At 29.2% G+C, this 26035-nt stretch overlaps 4 protein-coding genes across 6 annotated transcripts; 2 read left to right on the plus strand and 2 right to left on the minus strand.

The window, feature by feature from the left end:
* Positions 1–1120: 1120 nt before the first annotated feature.
* On the minus strand, positions 1121–4268 carry LOC111029186 (serine/arginine-rich splicing factor 2). The gene is made up of 4 exons (XM_022308094.1): positions 3875–4268; positions 3433–3564; positions 2260–2407; positions 1121–2059 (listed from the first exon to the last, which is right to left on the minus strand). Exons 1-3 carry the CDS (start codon positions 4054–4056, stop codon positions 2260–2262), a joined length of 462 nt encoding a protein of 153 aa, XP_022163786.1. The 5' UTR covers positions 4057–4268; the 3' UTR covers positions 1121–2059.
* A 3409-nt stretch (positions 4269–7677) lies between these two features.
* Positions 7678–8004, plus strand: LOC111029199. The gene has a single exon (XM_022308113.1). The coding sequence runs from the start codon at positions 7678–7680 to the stop codon at positions 8002–8004; it is 327 nt and encodes a 108-aa protein (XP_022163805.1).
* Positions 8005–9971: 1967 nt separating this feature from the next.
* On the plus strand, positions 9972–16663 carry LOC111029165 (cyclin-L1-like). 3 transcript variants are annotated; one of them, XM_022308048.1, is made up of 7 exons: positions 9972–10168; positions 10303–10596; positions 11092–11276; positions 15015–15405; positions 15469–15650; positions 15716–15811; positions 16443–16663. In XM_022308048.1, exons 2-7 carry the CDS (start codon positions 10357–10359, stop codon positions 16579–16581), a joined length of 1233 nt encoding a protein of 410 aa, XP_022163740.1. In that variant the 5' UTR covers positions 9972–10168; positions 10303–10356; the 3' UTR covers positions 16582–16663. The 3 variants fall into 3 exon arrangements, with proteins under 3 accessions (XP_022163740.1, XP_022163741.1, XP_022163742.1); XM_022308049.1 differs by having other exon boundaries at positions 10345–10596; XM_022308050.1 differs by lacking the exon at positions 9972–10168 and having other exon boundaries at positions 10208–10596; positions 15015–15066; positions 15157–15405.
* A 9030-nt stretch (positions 16664–25693) lies between these two features.
* On the minus strand, positions 25694–26035 carry LOC111029200 (KRAB-A domain-containing protein 2-like; the record flags this gene model as incomplete). Its single annotated transcript, XM_022308114.1, has 1 exon — positions 25694–26035. A coding segment is annotated over one exon (342 nt), but the record flags the coding sequence as incomplete, so codon positions are not given.

Below are 26035 nucleotides of genomic sequence, written 5' to 3' on the forward strand. Positions count from 1 at the left end.
TAATATTTTTTTCGTGATAAGTAAATACTAAATCATTTATTAGGGTTGATTTGTCTTAATGTTATTTATTATGGCACAAGTTTCATGATATATATAAGAATAAGTGTTAATACTTTCTCGAAGTATTTGATTTTAAAAACCACACCAAAAGAAGTTTTAATATAATATCTTATATGAAAGGAGGTTCTGCCCCAGGGAAAAGACAGTTTATCAACTAATATTAGGTATAAAAATAATTAAAGCAATAGCAGAAATGAAGGGATCCGTGCAAGAACCAGACAGCTCTATTTTTCGTAAAAATTGGGTTTTAATTGAATTTGATAAGGCACAAAAAATTACGAGTTTATCTGTAGGTACAAGAACGAGATAAATCCGACCAACCATTTAGGGAATATAATAACTGTAATAATGTAGGTATTAACAGGTTATGTAACTGGCAGCTGGCTGGTTTTTTTCCTGTTGAAAAACTATATAGCCAAGGAGTTTTTTGTGTCTTGGACAGTTTTTAGAAATACGATGACTCGTTTTTGCACGGACCTCATTAAATACTGTGTAACATATATAATTTCATACTAGAGGTTAGTAATATTGTACCTGCGTATTAATTGGATAACTGAAGTTATCAGTTTAAGAATATTAGGTTTTTTCCATTTAATTATTAAAAGCTATTGGTTAGTGCTATTAAAAAAATTAAAAAGCTACGACAAATAGTTCATTTCTACGCGTTGTGTAATTTTGGTGTCTACTATAAATACAGGAGTATAGTAGACCCTCGCCAAAAAATTTTTTCTGTTGTACAATTGCGCGACGTCCTCTCAATATTATTTATTTTTGATTTTCATAAGGGGTTTATCATTTGTTATAATATGTACTTTATTTATTGTATACTACTAGCCCAACCTATATTAGTTTGTCCTTAAGTGTCAACTTTTATTTGTTATTAGAAAAAACTAATTTGTCCTAACTTCTGGTTTGGCTGATAACATTATTTAATATACAATACGTAGTACAATATATCAATTATTAAGTCAATAACACTCATTAATAGATATAAGGAAGAAATCATATAGAATTGTCAATTAAAAATATTGCAATCACATCAGAATTAAAATACACAGTGTTCGGTTGTAAAAAATTAAGCTTTAATAATAGCAATTTGTCCATGAAACCATGAACATATTTATAAATACATAAATAGGATTCAGTTATACTATTTTACTCTAAATTATAAATATAGCCTAACATATTAAAATTGAACATAAAATCATGACAGGATTTAAACACATATTATTAAAAGTATGATGTATAATTTTTGATCAAACCAAGTATTTACCAGTTTTTGTCTAACTCAGAGAATACAAAGTACAATGTAATCTTTTTTTAAAAAAAAAGTTTTAGCCATTCATTTAGATTATTTCATAAGGATATATTTTATTAATTGAATTACCGAGAATATATAAATGTTACTTTAATAAAAATACTATCTAAAATGTATGTTAAGTTCCAATATTTATTTAAGATTTCAAGGATACTCAAAATTGTAAAGAATATTCATCACTTGGAATGGACCAAAAATATGGTTATCAATTCATAACAATTGATGCAGTAAGTCATAATAAAATAAAGGTTTTAATTCTTAACTCTTACATTATACAGCAAAAACTAGTTGATCAAGAAAAAGAGTATACTTAAAACTGTATACATTTTACCTGGGATAAAATGTATACTTGATAACTATTATTATTACAGTAAGCTAATTAGATATTATACTTAGTACTCTAGCCCCTAATCATAGCTACAATATAATTATAAGGTACATTAATAATTGTATGGATGATGCTTTAATGTTTAAATTATATTTCAAAAACTAAAATATTGTAATATTTATTTTAAAAAACTCAGATTTAGGCTACAAAATGATGATTGTTTATTTATTAAAGAACTTTAATATTTCAGAGGTTTATAAATGGCATGAAATATTGTTCATCATAATGATAGTGTAAACAAATTATTGATGTGGCTGTTGTTTTCTCCATTTAATTGTTTGAAAAGTTCACACCTGTAAAAAATTTAAATTTTCTAATATAATGACTAAATTATTTGGACAATTTTAAAAAACATTAGAAAAAATACAATGTAGCACAACTAAAATAGTAAAACTTATTTAGCAGGATTTGACAAAATGTTATATCAGTACAATAATTGTAATAACAAATATAACAAAATGATGAAAATAAATAAATAATTATGAGTTATTACCTATGATCTTGAACGACTGGCTGACTTTGAATGTCCTCTTGAACTTTTACTACCAGAACGTGAACGTGAACGTGATCTAGAATAAGAACGTGAACGACGGCCACGAGATCTGGACCTTGAGTATGAACGACGTCGAGGCGAACGAGACCTAAATCAATAGCATTAACATATAATCGACTGTATAATAATTTCAAATAAAATCAAGTGACATACAACAATGTTTATGTTTAAAACACATTAAATTCCATCAGGTTGGGGTTTAATTTATTTTTCATTTAATATTAATAAGGATTAAACTATTCAAGCGCAATAAAAAGAAAAAAATGTGGGGATTGAAAAAATGAAAAATTAGCTATTTCCTAACCCTAAACAGAGTTGCCAGGACGACTCAGGATTGCTTTGTTTAGTATTATTTATTTTTTTAATTCAGCAAACTGAAATCTGCAACTGGCACTCGGCTGATCAGCAGCTAGTCAGCACTCAGCATGCATCTGCTATTGGCAGGAACAACGCCCTCGCCTTCTACTGCGGTCAGCACGATTATTACACCTTAGCTCAGCCTCAGCCTCAGCCACAGCACTCAGCCGCCACTCCCCAATTACACCCCACACCTGAAAATAGTGTCGCTGCTATCAATGGGTTTTCAACAATGCTCAGTCTTTTAACAAAACAAGGTAATTTTTTATAATATTAAGTTAAAGTAAAATATTAAGTAAAACTAGGTAATTCATTGAGATAATGAATACTTAAAAACAGTGTTAACAAACAAAATCATGGGATATTAAATTCAATAAAAAAAAGTATATAATAGAAAATATAACAATATAAATTAATGTCTTGAATAAAAAATACCTAGATAATATTTTTTACCATCTTTCCATAACGTTGCTTGACATAAAAATATTATTTCTGTTAATGGAAAATGTACTTCTTAATATGTAAAATAGAATTTTATATTTATTAATTCAATGGATGTTTAGTAAATTTTAAAAATCAACAGAACTATAGTTTTTTTACATTATTTAAAAGTTGAATTTTTTTATGCCAAACAATGATAAAAGGGTTGTTATGTAGTTGAATTAATGTAGCATAGATGTTTTGGTTTGCTGCACATTTAATTTTGAAGAATCTGTAAAATTAAACAATTTATTTAAAATTATTAGAATATTATACCTCCTGCGTCGTCTTCTATACGGTGATGTAGGACGTCCATAGCGAGCCATCTGAACACGTAATTCTCTACCATCCAGCATGCGACCATCCATTGCATCTAACGCATCTTCTGCATCACGTTTGTCATAAAATCTGAAGGAAAAAAATATGACAATTTACTAGTAAATTATTTGTTGTTAACTGTAGAACAAGACTTAAGACGAGATTATGCAAATCAGATAAGATCAAAGTTACGGATCACAGCGTATAATTATATTACCACCAAAGGGAACATCAACCTGACAAGCAAGGATGCTCTACCCGTGGTGGTGAATATTAATCTGTATCGAGCTCAAGCTTGTTTTTATAATCATTTTTGCACAATCGATCAGATGTAGCCAAGCGCACTTTCCTGATAGTATTAAACACTACACTATTTAAGTATAACAAGTGCCATATGTACCTGACAAAAGCGAACCCTCTGCTCTCTCGTGTAAACCGATCACGAGGTATGTAGATGTCTCCAACTTCTCCACATCTCTCGAACACTCTCCTCAGGTCTTCAGGAGTGGTCCTGTAGGTGAGGTTGTCAACTTTCAGGGATACCATACCCTCAATCCGAGGTGGCGGTCTGCTGTAGCTCATCGTGAATGTACCGCGTTCGCTAAAACTGGTCCTTACCACGCACTAAAATCCACTCCGATACGCGCAAAATATCAAGCGATGGTGTTTATCTCATGACAAAAATAATGCGTGAGGAAACCGTACAGATTAAAAAAACCGTAGAACGAAAATAGAGGATCGGTGACCGCGCGGATAATGTGGCGACCGTGAAAATGGCGGACGGTATTCGCTGGTCGACGGTCGTTACACAGACAGGCGGGACGGGTTCAGGCCGGTTGCCGGGGAAGGGTGAGTCATGGCTCATGGAGCAAGCTAGAGAATTGTGGCGTTGTGCACAACTACACTCTTGGAACTGTAAATGTTGGAAGCGTCGTTTCACAGTGCCGCCAACATCACTGAACGATGACCCAGTAGTGGCGCAGACATATAAAAGATGTATGAGTCTATGGGTAGGAGTATTCAAAAAAGATAGTGGGAATCTATGAATTTTAAAAAAACTGCCCCTCGAAATTCAACAATTATTATTATTGTTTTATATTGCAAACAAAAAAAAGAGGTAGCCCCTTATGCCGGGTTGCATACAAATGTAATTATTTAACGGTTCAATAAAATGTAATGGACCAATCATGGGCCACTAAATAATGTTTAAGTTAATGTTTTTATGTTAAAACCTCTCGTACCTTCGTAAGATAACTCCTAACAGGAAAGAAAAGTAAACGACACATTTTTGGTTTTTTTTAAAAAACTTTTAAAAACTCAAGATTTAATTAAATACCAAACAACACTGTATCAACGAAACGCGTAAAATATATGAGGTTATTTTGTAGGTTAGTCTCACGGTCTTAGAATAATGTAGTACTTGTAGAGTTGTAGCTCTAAAAAAATCACCAATTATTCACTAAAATGTTCAAATTATGCATTAAAAAATAAGATTATTTGTACGAATATATTTTATTTAAATTGTGGTATCTGCTACCGACATCTCCGTGGCCCTTATGGCCTTATTGTCTATTTATACCTAATATCTTATGCAGTGAACAATATCTGTACATAAATAAAATTAATAACCGGAAAATTTGTAAATCTAATCAGCAATCCTCGAGAAGTGTCTCGAGGAAAAACATGGGTGTGGGAACAGACAACAACCATATTAATATGATCAAAATTTTAAATAATTTTAAATTCAACATTATTTAGATTGTATATTAAATATTTAAATTAAATAAAAACTTCGACAGTAAAAATATTGACAAAATGATAAATTAGGTAGGTATTGAAAATATGCATCTTAACGTGTAGAATCGAAGAAATATGCATTAAAACCAAAAAACTCGAAATATGCGTTTATATTTTATATCCAAAATAAAATGTCAAAACTAGTTTTGTTCCAGCATGAAACGTATTTGTTCCTTACTCAGCTATTTTTGTGGTCGTGCCAAACAAATATGCAAATGCTACAAGTCATCTGCCCTAGTGGTTACTGGTTAGTAATATGTATAGTAGTAAGTAGTAACTAGTTGTGGGTAACTACTTACAGACAATTTAATAATTTAATTAAAAGCTTGGATCTGTAGACTCTGACTGTAACTGTGATTTGACTTATTAATTATTAGGTGCTAATACTAACGCCGCCCGGCGGTTCCACTTAACTTATGTACTGATGAAAGCCAACAAAATAATTTAATTATTTTTAATTATTATAAATTATAAATTATTGCCTATTGTATTTATATTTATAAATAATATTTTATACTTCAAATTATTACTTTTTTTTTATAAAATTAATTTTTACGAAATAGAGTATATTATTTTAATATCTGTGGTGTGTTAGTGCTTTTTTCTACACCTACCTATTTATGTATTTTTCCCTACATTTCAATCCCTCCTTCACAGTGATTATGCCACTCGTTTTAAGGATAAAAGTTTCACGGTAAAATATTTGCAAAATATATAGGTTAAATAAATTAGTTAAATTATTATTATTAATATACCTACATACATATTTCCAGAATTTTTTTAGTTGTGATAGAATACTTAATTCAACTGAGAAATTATTATTATAGGTTATAATACTTGCTGACTAGGCAATGCTTATAGCAAGATTTCTCAGATACCTATTAATTGAATGTTGATTTTCTGGATGTTAAATAATTATTTTTATTTTAGACCACTTTTAGTCACATCTCTGTGGCCAAGTAACCATATAAATTTATCGTCGCCACCGCGGATTCTTTATAATGTCGAAAAATAAATTATATCGCTTACGATATAGAAAAAAAAAGCCCGGCAACGTGTTAAACCTGACCCTGTATGTTAAAGGTAGCTTTACTTTCGTCTAGGGCTAAGATTTTAGGCATTTTCGAAAATGAGAATGGTAAGTTAGTAATAACACTAATAACCTTCAATCAAATGTACAATCAATTAAGCCTAAGCCTTCAACTGATTGAACAGACCAACAATCAACAATGAATAAATAACAATCAAAATCGTCGCCAGACAATGCGAGAGCACAAAACCTGCCGCACAAAATGTACAATATATAGGTATACAATTTACAAATATATTTCAATTATAATAACTAATTAATCATTAACTTTATGGTACCAATAAAAAAAATTATATATAAATGTATAAATACTTTATCAATCTTCTCTGTGATGTCCTCTTTAATTTAAAAAAAACTGCACGACGATTGGATAAGTAGTTTGGGAGTTCATCCCAAACAAAAGAAAGCGACTTAATTTTATATAGTAAAATACCTATATAATATATTACTAGTAATATAAATGATAGTAATGATACCAAGTACCTAATTATGATCATTGAATTTTTTTTTAAATGTATTACTTTAAATATTGTTTCATATATATATATATAGGTACCGTGTGTCCCAAAAATCAGGGGCCACTTTACCACTCATTACCATGTAAATATTTTTCAATTATGTTTGCGGGACATTAAACTAGACTAATGGATCGTAAATTTCTATGACTTACAATGTTTTTAACTCATGTATCTTGCGCATGCGCAATAAAACTTACATTTTTTTAAATGGCAACCCGTAGTTTTAATATCATATTCGGGTTCATCGATTTTTTCAAGCCATTTTGATGCATCAACTTGTGTCCTAAACCCAAAATTGGCTAAACTAGAGCTAAGTAGAATTTTAAAAATTTAAAAATTTAATTTAATTAATTTTTTTTTCTAACTGTACCTTCTTATTTTTTCTTCTAAGTACCGTGAAACAAACAATCAAAATTTTTATTATTAAACTAATTAACTATTTACTATTTATGAATTATTATCTTATTTTATTATTACCCATTATGAAATTGCATATTATGGTCTCAATTGGCCGAAACCAAAAAAAAAAGAAAAATAAGTGTATTTTTGTTTCCATCAGAATTATAATTAAGTATCTATTAAAATAATAATGTGCATTGGTGTTTCTAGTTTTGTTTTCTACCTATAGGCACCTATTAAAATGTCATTAGCTATTTTTATATTAGGTATTATGGAACTCATTATCAGAGTCATGTGTCATTGCGGTCTTAGTAGTTCGACGTTTTATGTTCGCTATTGTCAATACCTTTAGGTAATAGAAAGTTATAGTTTGAATTTTGTTAGAATAAAATATTAATCATGAATAATAGTAAAAGAGTACAGTTACTATTGATCTACGGAAAATGTAACAGAAACGCACGAGAAGCAACAAGAATGTACGCTCAGCAATATCCAGATCGGTATCACCCCAATCGTACTTACGTTCAAAAACATGAAAAGTCATTGATTGAAACTGGTTCATTTAATAGAACAAATGTTGTTCAACAACAACCACGCGTAAATCAACATGTTAATGAAGTTATTGAAAATCAAGTTTTAGCGTATGTACATCTTAACCCACGTTCATCTGTTAGACACGTCGGACATGAAGTTGGCATACCTAAAACTTTAGTTCATAAGATTTAAAAAAAAAATAAACTACACCCTTACAAACCAGACTTAGTCCAACATTTACGCATAACAGACCCAGAAAAAAGATTAAATTTTATTTCTTGGTTTATGGTGATGTCTGAGGATGATCCATTATTAATTAATCATATTTTGTGGACTGATGAAAGTAAATTTACTAATAATGGAATATTAAATAAGCAAAATAATCGTTATTGGTCGAATGAAAATCCTCACTGGACTGTTCCTACAAACTTCCAAACATGTTGGGGTACAAATGTATGGGTTGGTTTGATTGGTGGTAAGTTACTTGGGCCCCATTTTTATGACGGAACTTTAACGGGAAGAAGATCCTTAGATTTTTTGCATGATGACTTGCAATTACTCCTTGATGATTTACCATTAGATGTACGTAGAAACATTTATTATCAGCAGGACGGGGCACTTGCTCATAATGCCCGAATTGTCCAAGAATTTTTGAGAGTAAGATTTGGCGAAAAATTTATTGCAACACACGGACCAGTAGAGTGGCCCCCAAGGTCACCAGATCTAACACCATTAGATTTTTTTTTGTGGGGACACTTGAAAAATGTTGTGTATGCTGATCCTCCAATCAACATACAAGATTTAAAGAATAAAATTACACACGCATGCTACCTCCTAAACGAAAACCAAATACTGGTAGCAACTAATCGTGAATGTTTACGTCGATTTGAGGCATGCATTTTACACGACGGAGGGACTTTCGAACAGTTTATTGAATAGTTTATGTTTGTAATTTTTGTAAATTAAATTGTAAATAAAATGTATAGTAATGTTAAAAAAAAATAAAATAGAAATTTTGTTTCTTGAAAATACATGTTTAAACTATGTTATTTCATAATGCGTAGTAATAAAATAAGATAATAATTCGTAAATAGTTAATTAGTTTAATAATAATAATTTTGATTGTTTGTTTCACGGTGCTAAGAAAAAAATAAGTACGTACAGTTAGAAAAAAAAATTAATTAAATTGAATTTTTAAATTTTTAAAATTCTACTTAGCTCTAGTTTAGTCAATTTTGGGTTTAGGACACAAGTTGATGCATCAAAATGGCTTGAAAAAAATCGATGAACCCGAATATGATATTAAAATTACGGGTTGCCATTTAAAAAAATGTAAGTTTTATTGCGCATGCGCAAGATACATGAGTTAAAAACATTGTAAGTCATAGAAATTTACGATCCATTAGTCTAGTTTAATGTCCCGCAAACATAATTGAAAAATATTTACATGGTAATGAGTGGTAAAGTGGCCCCTGATTTTTGGGACACACGGTATATATGAAACCTACCAGACTTCCTTACCTCGGACTTTTTTATCCTGGACTTAAGAGGACGTGATACCTGCATGTGTTGTCTCTCCCTTACAAGTGTGTAACATAGCAAATTTTACGCTCAGCAGAACACGTGTACTCTATATCTCTATGCGATAATCCCAATAATACCAAACCTCAAGGCGAATTAATCATAGATACAATGTTGTTAATTATATCAATCTTCCCTGCCAATGCCAATACTTATTATTGTTCATTTTTTCATTTTTAAGTCATCACTTTAAGGTTTTTTTTTATTTTTTATCATTATTTTAATCCACATAAAAGTGTTGTTTGACAACATTGGTCTAATAAATATAATAAATCAAAATGAGGCTTCTCATAAATAGAGGCCAGGTGACTATTCAGTAGTTCTATGGTAGCACCGTGAAGAATATAGATATCTTTATTCTTCATGGGTAGTACAGACATGTTATGGACGAGAGGATATAGATTTCTTTATAAGGCCTACGGGCAGCATCTTATGCAGAATAATTTGTGGTACAAAACTACAAAAGATAATGACACTATTTTACTATGACATTTTTGGTTTGGGAAACCCTGACCAGAAATTGATAACACGGTATCAGATAAATGCACATAATATTATTATTATTTATTATTAACCTAGATAGTTGATAGTACCTAATACCTGTACAACAATGTACGACTTTAAACCATGAGTTAAAATATACTTAACGACTTGTTACGTTATTACCTGAATAGTGTTTGTAATTTAATAATATTTTTATTGATTAAATTGTTGTAGATCGACCAGCCCGCTACCGTTTGCTTGTTGTGTACACAAAACCATGATAATAAAATAGGTAACCAATAGATTAATGATTTTATCATGAAGTACTGTATAACTGTGCGCAATAATAGCTATCTGCTGGCCATAGGCTACGACCAGACGTGATTCGTGTTGATATTATTAACGTTTGTTTACTTTGCTTGCTAGACACCGCATAGATCGTTAACATCGAAATCACAATTTTTGTAGTCGCAGTGGGTGATGTGTAAAATGGAAACAGCAACTATGACGATGACATGTTCAGACGTGACACATGACCGCCATGTATTAAAACAACCGACCAAAGTTCTATTGACACTAAGCAATGTACTGTTGCCCAAGGAGAAGCTCACGTCCACACCGTCGATGATCGACGGATTAGATTTCGAGACCGAAGTTGACCTAAGGATTGTTGGCTGTGAGTGGATTCAGATTGCTGGCATGCTGCTCAAACTACCCCAGGTGAAACTTTTAGTTCATTTTTGTTATTGTATCTACATATTATATAGATGTACCTACTTCTTGTAATGGTGGATGGCAACTTGTGTGGTGTAGTATATTATTTGTGCTTAATTCTCCATCTTTTTACATGACATGTATAATAATTTTCCCTTGTGATTTATGAATGTTGTTCATTTTTTAAATTTTCAATGTAAAATTGCTACCTAAATATTCTTATAGTAAAAATAAATTCTCCATTATCTATGAATTGCGATGGCATTGTCTATGTATTTTCCTGCAAAAAACCACTTAGGTACTAATTACTTAATTATTAACTATGAGAGTTGGGGGTCACAAAAGTATACAATTCGAGAATTAAAGATAAATTCCGGCAGTCACATGGCAATCAACGTGTTGATAATATTCCCTGAGATATTCAGATCTGTCCTAATGAAAGTGTACACTTAATCATTGATTGCCATCATTATTATTTGTAATATAATTTTAATTTTGCAGGTTGCAATGGCCACTGGACAAGTGTTGTTTCAGAGATTTTACTATACAAAATCTTTTGTTCGCCACCCAATGGAAATAACTGCAATGGCATGCACATGTTTGGCCTCTAAAGTTGAAGAATCACCACGACGTATTCGTGATGTTATTAATGTTTTTCATCATATCCGTCAAGTTTTAAATCAAAAGTAAGTTTAGATGGTTTTCTGTTGGATATTATTAATATATTTTTTTTTTTTTAAATCATATTTAAATATTTTTAATCACAACTGACTAATCAGTTAGATTATGTTTCCGTCACAAAGACTATGTATTTCTCTATCTTCATGGTTTCCATATTTAAATTATACATTTTGACTTGAGCTTTTAATAATTTCAAAGGTTTTTATTTAACCCTGGAGTACACACTTTATGATCTAGAAGCTCAGGCTTTTAGTATTTTTTTCACAATATTAGCTCTAATAAATTAATACCTTATCAATATAATTTGATCATTTACTAAAATTATCAATTAGATGCAACTTTCAACATTGTATGATAAAATGTCCTGAAGTCTATAATATAGAAATATTCAATGTTTATTACCCATTACAACATAGACTAAAAGAGACTGTGTACACAATTTACTATGATATTTAAAAAACATTTATATTATTTATATTTTACCCAGATGAATAAAATGTGAGTTATTTTTAAGCATTGTTCCCATTATTAAACAAAATGATTTTAATTCAGATATAATTATGTCGGTCTTATGAATTTTCTTAAATTACTTTTCTATTGACTTACTAATGTATACATATATTTTAAGCCAAACTTAATAGCTCACTTATTGTAGAAACTTGATTATATACTAGGTTAAACCCAGTTTAAATATGCGTACCAATAAGATAGGAAAGTTAATTTAGTAACGTATATTGTATTGTTTGCTTATTTTAATGTTAATTCCAGTTAAAGCTCTACTTATGGCTTTTTAAAATTAAATTTTAGCTTAATTTTAATCATTCACTATCCATTTCCTAGTAACCTGCAGAATTCAAGAATGTTCATGTGTGGACTTTCATTTTATAGAAGATTGATTGATAGAATGAATGTCCTAATCTCTTGAAGAAGTCAAACACTTAAATCATAAACACATTTTTAATCTTATAATCTAATTTAATTTATCTTTTTCAATTTTATGTTAAGATTCTTTTAGTTACTTAGATTTTAATTACTTTTAGATATCTTACAGTAGTCGCATAGTTCTTCAATATTATTATAGCTATGAATAATTTCAGAATAACTTATAGAAACTTATATTAGTAAAAACCATTTTATAAAAAAGAACAATATGTTTTCTAAAATAATTCATTTTCAATTTCTGAACAGTACTACTGAATACTAGTAAATAAAAAAAACAAACAAGTCTAGAACAATCTGATTTTTATGAAATTCAAAAACTATAGATATTTATCACTATATGTATAAAAAAAGATTAATTTATTACTTATTTTTCTATTAAATGTTAATATTTGTTTTGTTCTGTTATTAATTTATAACTAACTATTATTATTTGTATATATATACTATATAGGTACAGGTTATTCATTCTAATAACCCTAATTTTATAATTTAATGATATATACATTCAAATTCTGATTTGTTTATATTTTTAAATATACTTAAAGACTATATTACAGTAACATTTATCATATTCAAATATTTAGAACTTATAAATGATATTTTATTATTTGTAACTATGTAACTTGTTAAAAATCTTTTTTAAATGTTATGCATTTATATCAAAATATGAATTACAGTAGAATAGTATGAGTAGTTTCTGAGTTATATGTTATCAGTCATCTGTTAACTGTTAAGGATTATAGTCCTGAATAATGGTTTTTTATAAAATACGAAATTGGAGTAATATTTATTTTACTTCTTACTTCTACAGCTTTTACAAAGCATAAAATGTAAATATTAGTCACTACTGCTTAACTATAATTTTAAAATTATCATGTCTCCTATATCTTCTAAACCTATTATCATGGATATTTGTTCTTAATACATAAAGCTTAATAAATCAGAAACTACTCATTTAAAATTAATTTTTATTTAGATCCGTAAAAAAAAGTTAACTGTTTATGTACAGCAATGTGTGGTAGAAAAATCCCATAATTCAGTACTTGAATTAATTTAAATTAAATTCAAAGTAGGAGTTTGGTGAATGACCTTGTACTGGTATAAATAATTAAATTAAAGTTACAATATGTTGACTTAATGCGATAACTGTAGGGTGCACAAAAATCCATTGTTTTTGTTGCAATTATTTTGTATTTATTTTATATTTATTTGTAAATTATTTAATGCAACAAAGTCAATGATAGTTAATGTTAATCCAAGCACAAATGTAACGCACAAATTTATTTTATAACTTGCGTTTTCGCAGATACTTTCCACAGCTAACCGCCGGGTGAGTTGCCCTTGGTTTGAATTGTGGAGAGGAAAGCGAACGTGGTGGATTCATATTGAAATTGATGGTCGTCACGTCAAGAACACTGTTGGACCCTTTAAAAATTATATTGTAACATGATTTAACCAAAAATAAGCTAAGAGGTTCCCTCCAAAAAAAATTGTTAGGGTTTGTCAAAAAATATATATAAGTATATATATATATATGTATATGTATATTTTTATATATTTATCAAAAAGACAGGTATAGTATAAATCCAATGTGCATAACATATTATGTGCTCTATTTAGTGATTATACTTAATCATACAAGTGTTGTATTAAGCAAACAAAGAATTTCACAGACAAATGGTAACTGTTGTATCCACAATGGGATTCAAGATAGCCAATCATGTTTGAATATGTCATGAACCGTTTGAAGGTTATTCTACATCTCATAAGGTACCTAACCTCTATTTGTAGACATTAAAAAACTTAGATAAAATCTGAAGTTGAAGTGAATTTTTTTTTCCATATTTTTGTTTTAAGGTGAATGTTAATTGTTTAAACAGTTAATGAAATGAACAAACCATGATTAAGTATTTAAATTAGTGAACTTTAAAATGCTCGTGGATTCAAGTCAAGGATTTAAAGCACTTAATATCAGGACAAATATAAAAATTGTTAAATTACCTGAGAGTCTGATAATTAATATGCTTAATGTATTTTGCATTACGGCATTTACATTTTAAGATTCACTTGACTTAAATATTAAACAATTATTATTCATACTACCAGAAAGTTAGTTATTTTTCAATGAATGCCATATTGTGTTTAGTACATAGTATATACATTATTAGATCTAGATGTAATAGTAATAGACATTATAATTGAATCGATCCATATTTTTTTTAGTGAACTATTTGACTTTTTATATTTATTACTAATAGCATACAAATAGTTTATCTAATAATGGATTATAATGCTTTTGGTTTTATGAGTATGTAGGTAATACATTTTCTGTATCTTCGTAAATCTTTTCTAGTCTATTTGAGGCTAATATACAAATAAGTCAATTGACAGCAAGTCAAATAAACGGCAATTAATGTAATTAAATAATATAATAATGTATGTTATATAAAAAAAAAAAAAAACAGTTAATATAACTTTAATTTTAAAATGGGCTATTTTACTACATTACAATTTATGATTTAAGAATTTATACAAAAAGATTAAACTATAAATAGCTGCTAACTATTTTTAAGAAAATTATTTATTGATTAATATATAAATTATTAAAAATGAAAATGAAGCATTTTATTTAAATATTTATTGTAATTTAAAATAGTTATGCATTTTCTCATAACAATTAGTACTTAAGAGTAAATAATAAATGTAGTCAGTTGTGGTTGATCATACTATCTATTTTTCATAATTTTACCGTGGTATTGCCAAGTGATCACTAGTCCAAAAATACCCCGCCACTGTTGCAGATTGATTACGCCGTTGATACTTGATCAAAATTATGTACAGAAAAAGACGCAGGTAATAAAAGCGGAACGACGCGTGCTCAAGGAGCTTGGCTTTTGCGTGCATGTTAAACACCCGCATAAACTCATTGTAATGTACCTACAGGCACTTGGATTTGAGAAACATCAGTCAATAATGCAGATGTCCTGGAACTATATGAATGATTCGTTACAAACCGATGTATTTGTTCAATTTGATCCAGAAACTATTGCTTGTGCCTGTATATATCTGTCGGCCAGGAAATTGCAAATACCTTTGCCAAAAAGTCCAGCATGGTACTCTTTATTTAATTCAAATGAAACAGACATCCAGGACATCTGTCGTAAAATACTGAAACTTTATCTTAGACCAAAAGTGAGTAGATAATCATAGTTTGTGTGTTCAGTATAACCATATTTGTTTTATGTAATTTTTCAGGTTATCACAGAAGAATTAGAAAGGCGAGTGGAAGAATCAAAGAAAGAATATGATTATGCTAAGGAAAAAGCTAAAGCAGCTATTGTTCATTCAGTAGTACAAACTGAATTAGTTATGCCTACTCCTAGTAATGGGATAACTGCTGCTGTCCCAGAAAATAAGAGTTCAACCTCCCCAAATAAGTAAGCATTTACTCCCAAGTTCTCACATTTATATGTTGTGTTAATTATATTTATTTGTTATATAGAAAACCAATCAAAAAAAGGAGTAGAAGTAGAACACCTTTGGAAATGAAGTTTAGAAGTAAAAGTCCAAGACATGTTAAGAAATCTAAGAAAAAAAAGTATTAAAAACATTTTTTTTCCTAATTAGTAATTATGCAACATTAAATTACCAAAAACATTTATATATTTTAAGTACAGTGTTGAACAAATAATCTTATAATATTGTTGATTATTATGAATATTTTTTTTACATTGAATAGTTGTGAGTCATGAACAATTTTATCTCTTCCCACATAACATATTTTATATACAAATAAATGTATTACATAACATAAAAGCTAATTGAGATAATGAGGCTCTTTACTTTATTCAGGTTAAGAATAATTCAATAATTACGTTTGTGCCCCAGATAATATATATTATCTATGTGTTTGTACACACAGATTGAATTTTTGAACACGGTCATTCAATTTTGGTGATTGTTAGTGTCTTAGTTGTTGGGCCGTCAACTTCGTCTTTTGCTGTTTGTAGTTGCTAATGCTGATTAATTTCTGATTACTCTTAACCTGATTATAGAATAAAGAAAAATTTAAAAATGCTGTATATCTATCTATTTTCATTTTTCAATAGTTACAAACTACTTTAAACATTATTTATTGTATGTTTGATATACCATAAACATATTTTATTGTTCTGAAAATAGTTATGGGGTTTGGTTTTTCTTATGCATTATCTTTAATTATTTTTCAGATTAGTACCTACTTACAGAGACTACAAAGACTACAAGGATTTCAAAGACTACAAAGTTTATAAAGATTACAAAGATTATAGAAGCAATGAAAACTATAAATCCAAATCTAGGAATTACAGCTACCGTAAAAAATATTAATTAATAATTATAGCTATAATAGTAGCATAATGTTTCTTTTAAAATGTGTTTTATTAAAAGATTACTCATTTATTACATTTCATATCAAGTGCATTTCTTTAAATCTATGATGTACTGGTGTTAGTTAATTAGAAAGTCAGCAAACCAAATTCCTGATGTAGTGCAGTCTGTTTTAATGTAATATTGTATTCTTCCCTTTTACCATGATATAAAATGTTAAAAGTAATAGGATGTTTTTTAGTTTTTAAACATTTGTAAATAATCATTTTATAAAATTACCCGCTTATTAATAATATAGATAAAAAAATTTTTTTGAATAAATAAGAGTGGGTAATTTATAATTTTTAAAAATACAATAAATTGTATTATTTTACATTTGTTTAATAGTTAACTAATGTAAATTAAATAATGGGCCCACGTCTTGTTGATATTTAATAATAAAATTGATAAATAAATTGATATTTCAGATATGGTCTATAATTCAAGATCATTTAAGTAATGTTAAAATTAGGTTAGTTATAATTATTAATCACAAGTTACCATTCTTCATTCAAAAAGAAGACTAGGCGCATTATCTTTCAACAGTTAAAGGTTGGGTTAAACAATTATTTTTCACAAAGAATTAATTAGTAGATGAGGATCAATAAATTGGTCAGCTCAATCACCAGGTATGACATTAATGGATTTTTGTTTTGTGAGATTCTATTAATGTTGTATAACCTGCACTTAACAAGAGCTTCGCAAGACCATAATGTATTAAAAAAGTATGATATATTTCTAACCACATAATTTCATATCCTGCGACTATCAAATTTCATTGTGCCTAGCAATTCAAAATGGATAACTTGAATAATTATAAAAACAAAAAAATATAACATCAAATATCAACAAGTAGTATGTTCTTTATTAGATTTGCATTACCTATCTATTAAAAAATGAAACATGAAATGTTACAATCATATTTTTAAACTATGAATGCACCCATTTATTAAAAATTCAACTAATTTTTTTTATTTTCTCGATATAATTAATAATCAACTAAACAAATTGGTTATTATCAAATATTGAAAAACATTTTTTTTTTCAAATGTTTATTTTTAAAGCTCGTTTTACACAATTGTAGTTATTTTGCTATCCTTAGTGTGATAGCTAGTTGGTATACTGATAAAACTGAAATCAAGTCCATATAAACTAAAATAACAACTAATCAGGTTCTTGTATACTAGATATACACAATATTCAAAACTAGATGATATGCTGAGTACAGTACCTTTACTATTATTCTAATTCCGCGAAAAGTGCTTAAATCATGGTAAAATGGATGAGGAAATTGTTATATATCACATTAAAAAAACTGAACCAAGTTATAAATAACTCATAATTAATTAGTGTTACTGACTTAACAATTGACATACTGTACTGTGTATTGTATATTAAATAATGTTACCGGCCAAACCAGAAGTCAGGATAAATTAGTTTTTCCTAATAATTAAGTTTACGCTTAAGAACAAACTAATATGGCTTATGCTAATAATATTCTATGAATAAAGTTGTATATGTATTATTTTAACAAATAATAAACCATTACATTTTAAGTGAGCTAAGAGTATGTAAAGTATCAACATTTGAAAATGCTCTTAATTCACTTAAACATTTAAATATCTTAAAAAACCAACGAGAGTATACAGATAATGTTCCTACTCAAAAGTTTGATTCTAGGTCAATTCACTCTAATATCATAACTAACAGCATATACTATTGAAACTAGTAAACAAAAATTTGGTAATTCGTAGGTGTGTAACATGGAGACCACACATGCGGGTGTGACGTCCGCTTACAGCTTTATTTATCTGTCATTTTTATTTATTATTCTAAGCCATATAAGTTTGTGATGAAGCATAGATTTAATATTAGGAAAAACTAGATTATTCTAGTTTAAACTAATTGATCCTAATGCATTTTGAATACACTAATTTATCTTAAAATCAGATTTGGCCAGTAACCTATTATGTACATTGAATACATTTTTTTTAAATATTTTAATATAGGTTGTACATCTTTAATTATTATGATAAAAACTTTAACGTACATATTAATAATTAATGCAAACCACAAAAAAAGCTATTATATTATTTATTTTTACTTGTTCGTACTTTAATTTAAAAAAAAATAAGTTAACATATTGTAGTATACCTACTTACTCTATTTACATTAAGAACCGTATTGTGTAGTGACTATTTTTTATAGTCAGCGATCAGACAACCCAGATGGACCATCTGTCACCTCCATACAACCATCGACCACCATTAGTAAAATGTTGTTTAAGCTATGTCCCCACAATTCAGTGTCCACAATTTGACGTGAATAGAGCATAGGATATAATTCAATATAATATATGTAATATACCGACTATACATAATTGTAAATATTATTTGTACATTTGTAACTTGTAAGTGTTCAGTTGTTGTAAGATTAAATTAAAAAATTAAAAATTAATTGACTGTGATAATTTACAATTTTGTTATGTATAATTTTGACATTTTATGTCTGTGTACATTTTCTGATTAATCATTAATTAGGTCCATCCATATTTTTGTTTAAATTAGATATATTAGATTTTGAGCGGAGTGATTCTACCGGTAACCGACGGGGGAGATCCGGGTGGATCAGGTGGAAGTCTGATCCGCTTCCCTAATAACTTTTACACGTCAAATCCTTTGAGACACTTCATAAATTCCCAAACATGTGACTAAATCCAAAACTATAACCCATTCTCCCGTGGTTCCCGTTTCACCAGCCAGCCGTCACGTGTCTGACGTCCGTGGACCAGTACAGTCGTTCGTAAGGTCATAGGTGACATAACTAAAATTCTAAACATGGCGGTTTATAAAAATGACTCCACGTGGGTGTAGGCATACCTAAAGTCTCGTTGGCGAATAACCGTTAAATGGACATTTTACAATAATAAAACAACCTGACACCGGTGTGCATTATATAATAATAATATTTATTAATATAATATGTACTATGCAAATCGACATACTGGTTCCGATAGTGTGTAATGACGGCGAATAACATAACAATGTTAGACTCTCAGTGGCAGTACCAATTGGTATTCACTACGTTGTACATTTTTTCGGTAGATTTCAAGACTACACCCCACACATGAATTTTTTTAAGGTCATCCTTGCTTGGGTATTGGTTGTTTGTATACACATTCACATAAACATTCCCTTTTCTTAATATAGACAGGATACCTACATGGGAACTAGTTTTTTTAAGCCTTTAAATTTCAAATTTTCATAAAATATCGTTAATCTGCAAATTATTTTGTAGTTAAAATTGTATAAAACGACCAATTTTTATAGATTAAACTTGAAAATGTAAAACTAAGTTCCTCATGTATGAAACTCTTTTGAAACCCACCAAAAGTCTAAAAAATATAAAATTAAATTGTTTATTTATAGACAAGTTTGGTTTTTGATGGAATATTACGAAAAATAACGATTTTATACCTAACCTTTTTTTATAGTTATAGCAGTTGTATCTCAAAAATATTATTTCCGAGGACTGAAATTTGTACGTGTATTTTTTTTATTATCCACAATCTTGTAATGTATAGGTTTTAAATATATAATGTCTGTAACCTCGGACCGTATTAACGAGTGACGTAATAAAATATCCTGCATGGAGCATAATGTGATGGGATATAACATTTCAGACCGCAATATTCCGGATTGTGAATACGTGAAACCTTGGATCATGATAAGATGGAAACTGGAAAGTTAGTGTCGAACGTAAAATACCTTACCGTTATAATACTGAAAATAATTATTAGCACCCAAAATGTTAAGCACTAATCACCAGCCACTTCCTACATCTATATTATAATATAGAATTATGAGCGATTCCCGGCATATAGTTGAAGGTGTCAGGACTTCCATAATATCTTCAATAATTTCTTAAATTCGTAACGCTGTGTCTCGATAACTCTGTCGCCTATGTGCTGGAGTTATTCCAGATTTCCAGCAATGTTGAATGTACTGATTTATTCTGATTTTTAGAATTCATTCATGCTCGGTGGCTGATTTTGTAAATGAAGATTGAAAGATTGTTTGCCACTAGAAGATAACTAAATCTCATTCCTCGGCCCGTTATTCGTTTTGGGTAGTTCTTTCAGAGCTAAATAAAGCAGTTCCGGAGTGGCAAATAAGTTCAGGGGTATTCTTACGTGATGGATAGTAGGGGAGAGGGGGGGGAGGTGAAGGTGTCATGTATATCGCTCTTCATGTCCAAAAAATGTAAGTACGATCAAACAAAATCAAACAGTTCTGTGTGAAAACAGACGTGGGAAGGTTTCGACCTGATAAACTATGCAGCAAGAGAAAGAGATAAAAAAATTATATTTTACGATATGCAATGACGTAAAATATTTAGATTAATTTAAAACCTATTATTTATACAACACAACATCTATATTGTATGTTAATATAATAGTTAAATAAATGACTAAATTGTTATATAAAATTCACCTATTTATATAGTAGGTACCTAGGTAATACAAGCTGGTAGATCGTTTTCACTTCAAATTATTTTTCATTTGCAATGATTTATCATTGAGTTCAAATTTAACATAATATCCATTGCAGTGATCTACTCAAACATTTGACTCCCATATATACAACCAGAGCGTTACCTATACTTGTCTACTTTTATTTCTATTTATTTATGATATAATTTTTGTTTGAGAGTAAAAAACATTGAAAATTCAATACAAGATTCCTCATAAATTGTGTACATTATGTAGACATAAAAAAATACCAAAAATACATATGTAAACATGTATATAGGTACATAAACGACAATTATTTTACAAGCGTTTGGATTTAAAATGTTGATAACATTTGCTATAATCACAAACATTTGCAAACTATTTTGAAGTTAAAAATGCACGCGGTACAGTTTTTAATTAATACCTCCGTTTTGAAAATTTAATTTAAGTTTTCCTTAAGAGAATAATAAAAAAGTGTTTAAATAATTTTCAACACAAAAGTTTTTTTTATAAGCCTTAGAAAATCAAATTTTAATGTTGGTATTTGTAAAAAAAATAACGATTGTAGTTATTAGTTATACTTTGTTATAATTCAGAATATTTATTTTAAAAACAACACTAATTTCAACATCATAAATACAAAAAAAGTCACAAATGAACAAAAAATAAAATGTTCTGAAGGTTGGTAAATTGGGAGGGTTAATTTTTTAATTCGTGTTCTTTTATCTGGAAATTTCAATTTCTTTCTTTCCATTATTAAACTACTTCGTATTATTTTCTATAGATCTATTACCTATTTGTTCAAGTCTGATCAAAGAAAATAAACGTTTTCAGAAAAAAAATTTTCAAAAAAAAAAAAAATACAAAATTTTTTTAAATTTTTATGTTTATTTTATGTATGATCTAGTTATAATAGCTTTAAGAAAAATAAGTATTTTTTATTATTCTGATGGCCAAAAATTAGTTTAAAGCTATTAGTCAATTACCACATTATAATTACTGCAATGTACAGGTAATATACGCAATACACCTATATAATATAATTAATAATTATAGTCCATGTTATATAGTATGAATATTGTATATTATTTAATATACATACTACGTAATCTTAATTAAATGTATTCCTACATTAAGTACCGTATTATGTAAATATCTATTATAACGCTACATTAACGATTTTTTTTACATCAACTATTTTGTTTTGTTTGGTGAAAAATCATAAAATTGCTATATGAATTTTATTAGCTTATGTTTATGTAGAAGGGACTTAGTAGGTAATCACTAATCAAATATATTCCTTTAATTTTTCAAAAATAACACCGCAAAACTGCAAAACGTATCAATTTGAGTCTATATAAGCCAAAGTACGTGAGTCCATTAAGTTAATCTGGATCGTGTTTTTCGTCTTGTAAGACATTGTAAGTTAATATCATAATCAAAACATGCATGTTTTTTTAATACTTAAATTTTTGTGTTTTTAACGCAAAATAAGTTTTTTTTAGTGCACAGTATTATAACAAGCCTTAAACTAATGAAACATACAATACATAATATTTTATCGTGATCTAAATATTAAATGAAGTAATATAACAAATCCGGACTTGTTACTTTAAATTTTGTCTAAAACCCCAAAACAATTCAATCAATTAATTTGGATCGTTATTGAATTGTCAATTTTTTATGAGTCCATCAAAATCTTGTTTGTCTAGTGTCCACTGTCCACTATAGTCTGTAAAAATTTATTATAATTATTAATTTCCATTTTTAACAAGTCTCTCGAACATACTTTTTATAACCCTATTGGCTATTGGCCAATTTTATATCGTTTTATTCAAAAATGAAAATTTTTTACAAACTTTAAAATATACAGATAAAATCTTATAAAATATAAATTTCAAAAATATGTACCAACATTTTTTTTTCACAACTTTTCATGTTTGACAAGGCTTGAGTACTATTGGAAATACAAAAACATGTTTTTACGATCGAATTTTTTTCACTTTTTAGCCCTAGATTATTTTGTATTCATATTACATTCACATAATTGCATTTATACACGATACATTACTGTATGAATTGATACCATTATAAAACAAAAATTTTTTCATAATTTAAATTAAAAATATATTTTACACGCTGTAAGTAGGTATGCAATTAAACCTTAAATAGTTTAAAATCAGCCCTGGTAGGCCCCAGTAGGCCATAGAATACACTAAATTTCAAACGTGAAACTTATCTATTATATATTTAATTTAGATGTATAAGAATAGGTACCTCATACCTATGAAATTAAAACACTATCATGTTTTTTACTTCATCGATAAATACAATGACATTTTATTTAACTAGCATAAACTACGAACTAAATTGTACATAACGAATAAATAATATACAGTGGTCGAAGTGACTCAAAATAAATGGGTGGATACCTTTCATAATTTATATAGTTCACGTATATGGCTTAAGCAACCGCACAAATAAATGGAGCCGGTGGAGGGATGGAAAATGTAAATGATAAAAGATGGAGGGATGCTACCCCACCATACCCCATCACCATTTCGACCACTGATAATATATAATGTAATTAATATTTAAATAGTTAAAGCTATTTTTATTATTAATTGAACCTATTTTGATGAATTATAAATCTTCAGAACAAAATATAAATTGTATGATCATAAAGTCCATGTGGATCTAGATGACCCAAGGGGATTTAGTTGACAGGAGAAATAATTGACTCATGCGTATCTATTTTATCACTGGGGATTTAACTATACATAGGAATCTAGGTGATACGTCATTGTCTTGATTAGGATCGGATTCTACTCTCTGATATATGGAATAGTATACCATGGCAACATTGTGGTATTATACCGTTTAGTGCTTACCAGCTACAAAATTCAGCCAATCACAATGCCAATTTTTTTTTTTTTGGAAATTACAGTTCTGTGTTGGTAGACGGTGAATTTTCTTTTACCATTTGATTTGATGTATACATATACACCCTGCTAACGAGTCCGCTTCCACTCGTCCTCCTTTCGGAGGGTATCACGAGAGGATGCTCAAAAGAACCGATTTTCGTCAGCCGACTGCGTATTTTCTCGCTAAACAGATAACACTAAACGCCTACTTTATGGATTGAACATTATTTTAATCCTAGGATTGGGAGGCGTGGTCCGTAGTCGTAGAATAGATAAATCAATCATCTATTTCGTAGCATGGGGTCGTCTTGGGTGAATTAAGAGAGATAGTTTGCGTTTATCACACGAGTGACAGAAATTACCTCACTCCAAAGCCAGAGCCGAAGAAAACAAATCCTCTAAAAAAGCTCTCCCTACTAGTACGTTTTATCATACTGAATGTTTCATCTAGTTTTAAACGTTTATCCCTATGAGCGGATAGTACTAACATTTCGAGCACACAAAATAAGGAACAGGATGAAGAATGAAGGATTCACAGTTACGTCGTGTGTAGTGTCGTGCGAGCCGCGAGGACGTGATCACTTTACGGTTATAACTGGGTACCAATATGGTTTTAACAGTTGAACTGTAGTCAATTCTCGCAGGTATACTCAGTAGCACCCTGGTTATTGGTTATGATACCAAAAAAATAATGTCCAAACACAATGCGATTTGATTAGCAAGACACACGACGCAGCTGTGAATGCTCCAAGCCGCATAGGACACTGAAGTCTAAAGGCACCATCATATTATTACCAGTAAATAGTTACCGAAGCGAAGGCACCTTTCAAGAGCCGATGATTATCAGACAGTCGTCTATCACGAGCTGTGTATCACTATACAGCGATAGTATACTTGCGGACCGTATACATAAAATAGTAACAATCATCTATGGTAACGAGTTAACATGATTATTTAAATTTAAATTCATTCTTATTCATTAAATAATGATAGGAATATAATACAATTCAGTACCTAATAATAATTGTATATTTTCCTTTTATGGCCGGACAATTTTATAGTGTTCGTGATTTTTATGGACCTCAATATTAATAGCCTATTGTTAACGAACATGGGGCGATTTCTAGCGTAATATTGCGTCTTATTGCTTTCGGTGATAGTTTTGCGCAGTGCTGTAGCTAGGGGGGGCTTTAGGGCTTAAGACCTTCCTGGAATATCAAACTTACTATACCTGGTAGTTTCTTAGCCCTAGCAATAAAATATTGTATTCCTCCCCCCCCCCCCGAAAAAAATCCCGTCTACGGTACTGTAGTTTTGAATGTATATAATATATGTTACCGGTAATATGTGTAGTTCAGTCATTACATACAATGCCCATGTATTTTATAAAATACCGGTTGATTTCAGGCAAATTATTTAAAAAATTATTTTAGTGTAAAATGCCTAGGCAATATATGTATATATATTTCCTAGACATTTTATAGAGTACCTAAATAACTTTAGGCAAAGTATTAAAATAGTTGAGATTAATTTCATGACAGTATACTATATTAACATTATAACATTTTAAATTATGATAATATTATGTATTTTCGCTCTTAATTTTAATTTTTGTAATTTTTGTGTTTAAATCTTCTTCTGTTTTAATATTTTCTACGACTTCATCGGGTAAATTTGACGTATTTAATCCGATTTTAATTTTACATCCAAATACTCGTAATGCTTCATAGGGAGTAGTTTTGATACCTGAATGATAAGCTCTATTCTTCATTATCTGAATGAAACAGAGACCTTGACTCCATTGTGAAGTATTTTGTTCTTGCATCCATGTAGTCAGCATATTTTCTATGTCTTGGTTGGCACGTTTCACACTACCCTGGCTCTGGCTATGCCTGGGCTTGTCATGCACTATTTTAAGTTCAGGCCAAAGATGGAAATCGAAAAGTTTCAGTAGTAAATACTTATGAGGAGTCTTGCA

This window comes from Myzus persicae, unplaced genomic scaffold (assembly GCF_001856785.1).
Source record: "Myzus persicae strain clone G006 unplaced genomic scaffold, MPER_G0061.0, whole genome shotgun sequence".
NCBI classification, from domain to species: domain Eukaryota; kingdom Metazoa; phylum Arthropoda; class Insecta; order Hemiptera; family Aphididae; genus Myzus; species Myzus persicae.

What these genes read in the sequence shown, in the direction of transcription:
- LOC111029186 (XM_022308094.1), bottom strand. Translation starts at nt 4,056, where the DNA reads ATGAGCTACAGCAGACCGCCACCTCGGATTGAGGGTATGGTATCCCTG. An exon ending in AGAGGGTTCGCTTTTGTCAG is followed by an intron (nt 3,565 to 3,874) that starts GTACATATGGCA and finishes TTTTTCCTTCAG; the next exon opens with ATTTTATGACAAACGTGATG. An exon ending in TATAGAAGACGACGCAGGAG is followed by an intron (nt 2,408 to 3,432) that starts GTATAATATTCT and finishes CTATTGATTTAG; the next exon opens with GTCTCGTTCGCCTCGACGTC.
- LOC111029199 (XM_022308113.1), top strand. Translation starts at nt 7,678, where the DNA reads ATGAATAATAGTAAAAGAGTACAGTTACTATTGATCTACGGAAAATGT.
- LOC111029165 (XM_022308048.1), top strand. Translation starts at nt 10,357, where the DNA reads ATGTGTAAAATGGAAACAGCAACTATGACGATGACATGTTCAGACGTG. An exon ending in TGCTGCTCAAACTACCCCAG is followed by an intron (nt 10,597 to 11,091) that starts GTGAAACTTTTA and finishes TTAATTTTGCAG; the next exon opens with GTTGCAATGGCCACTGGACA. An exon ending in CGTCAAGTTTTAAATCAAAA is followed by an intron (nt 11,277 to 15,014) that starts GTAAGTTTAGAT and finishes CCACTGTTGCAG; the next exon opens with ATTGATTACGCCGTTGATAC.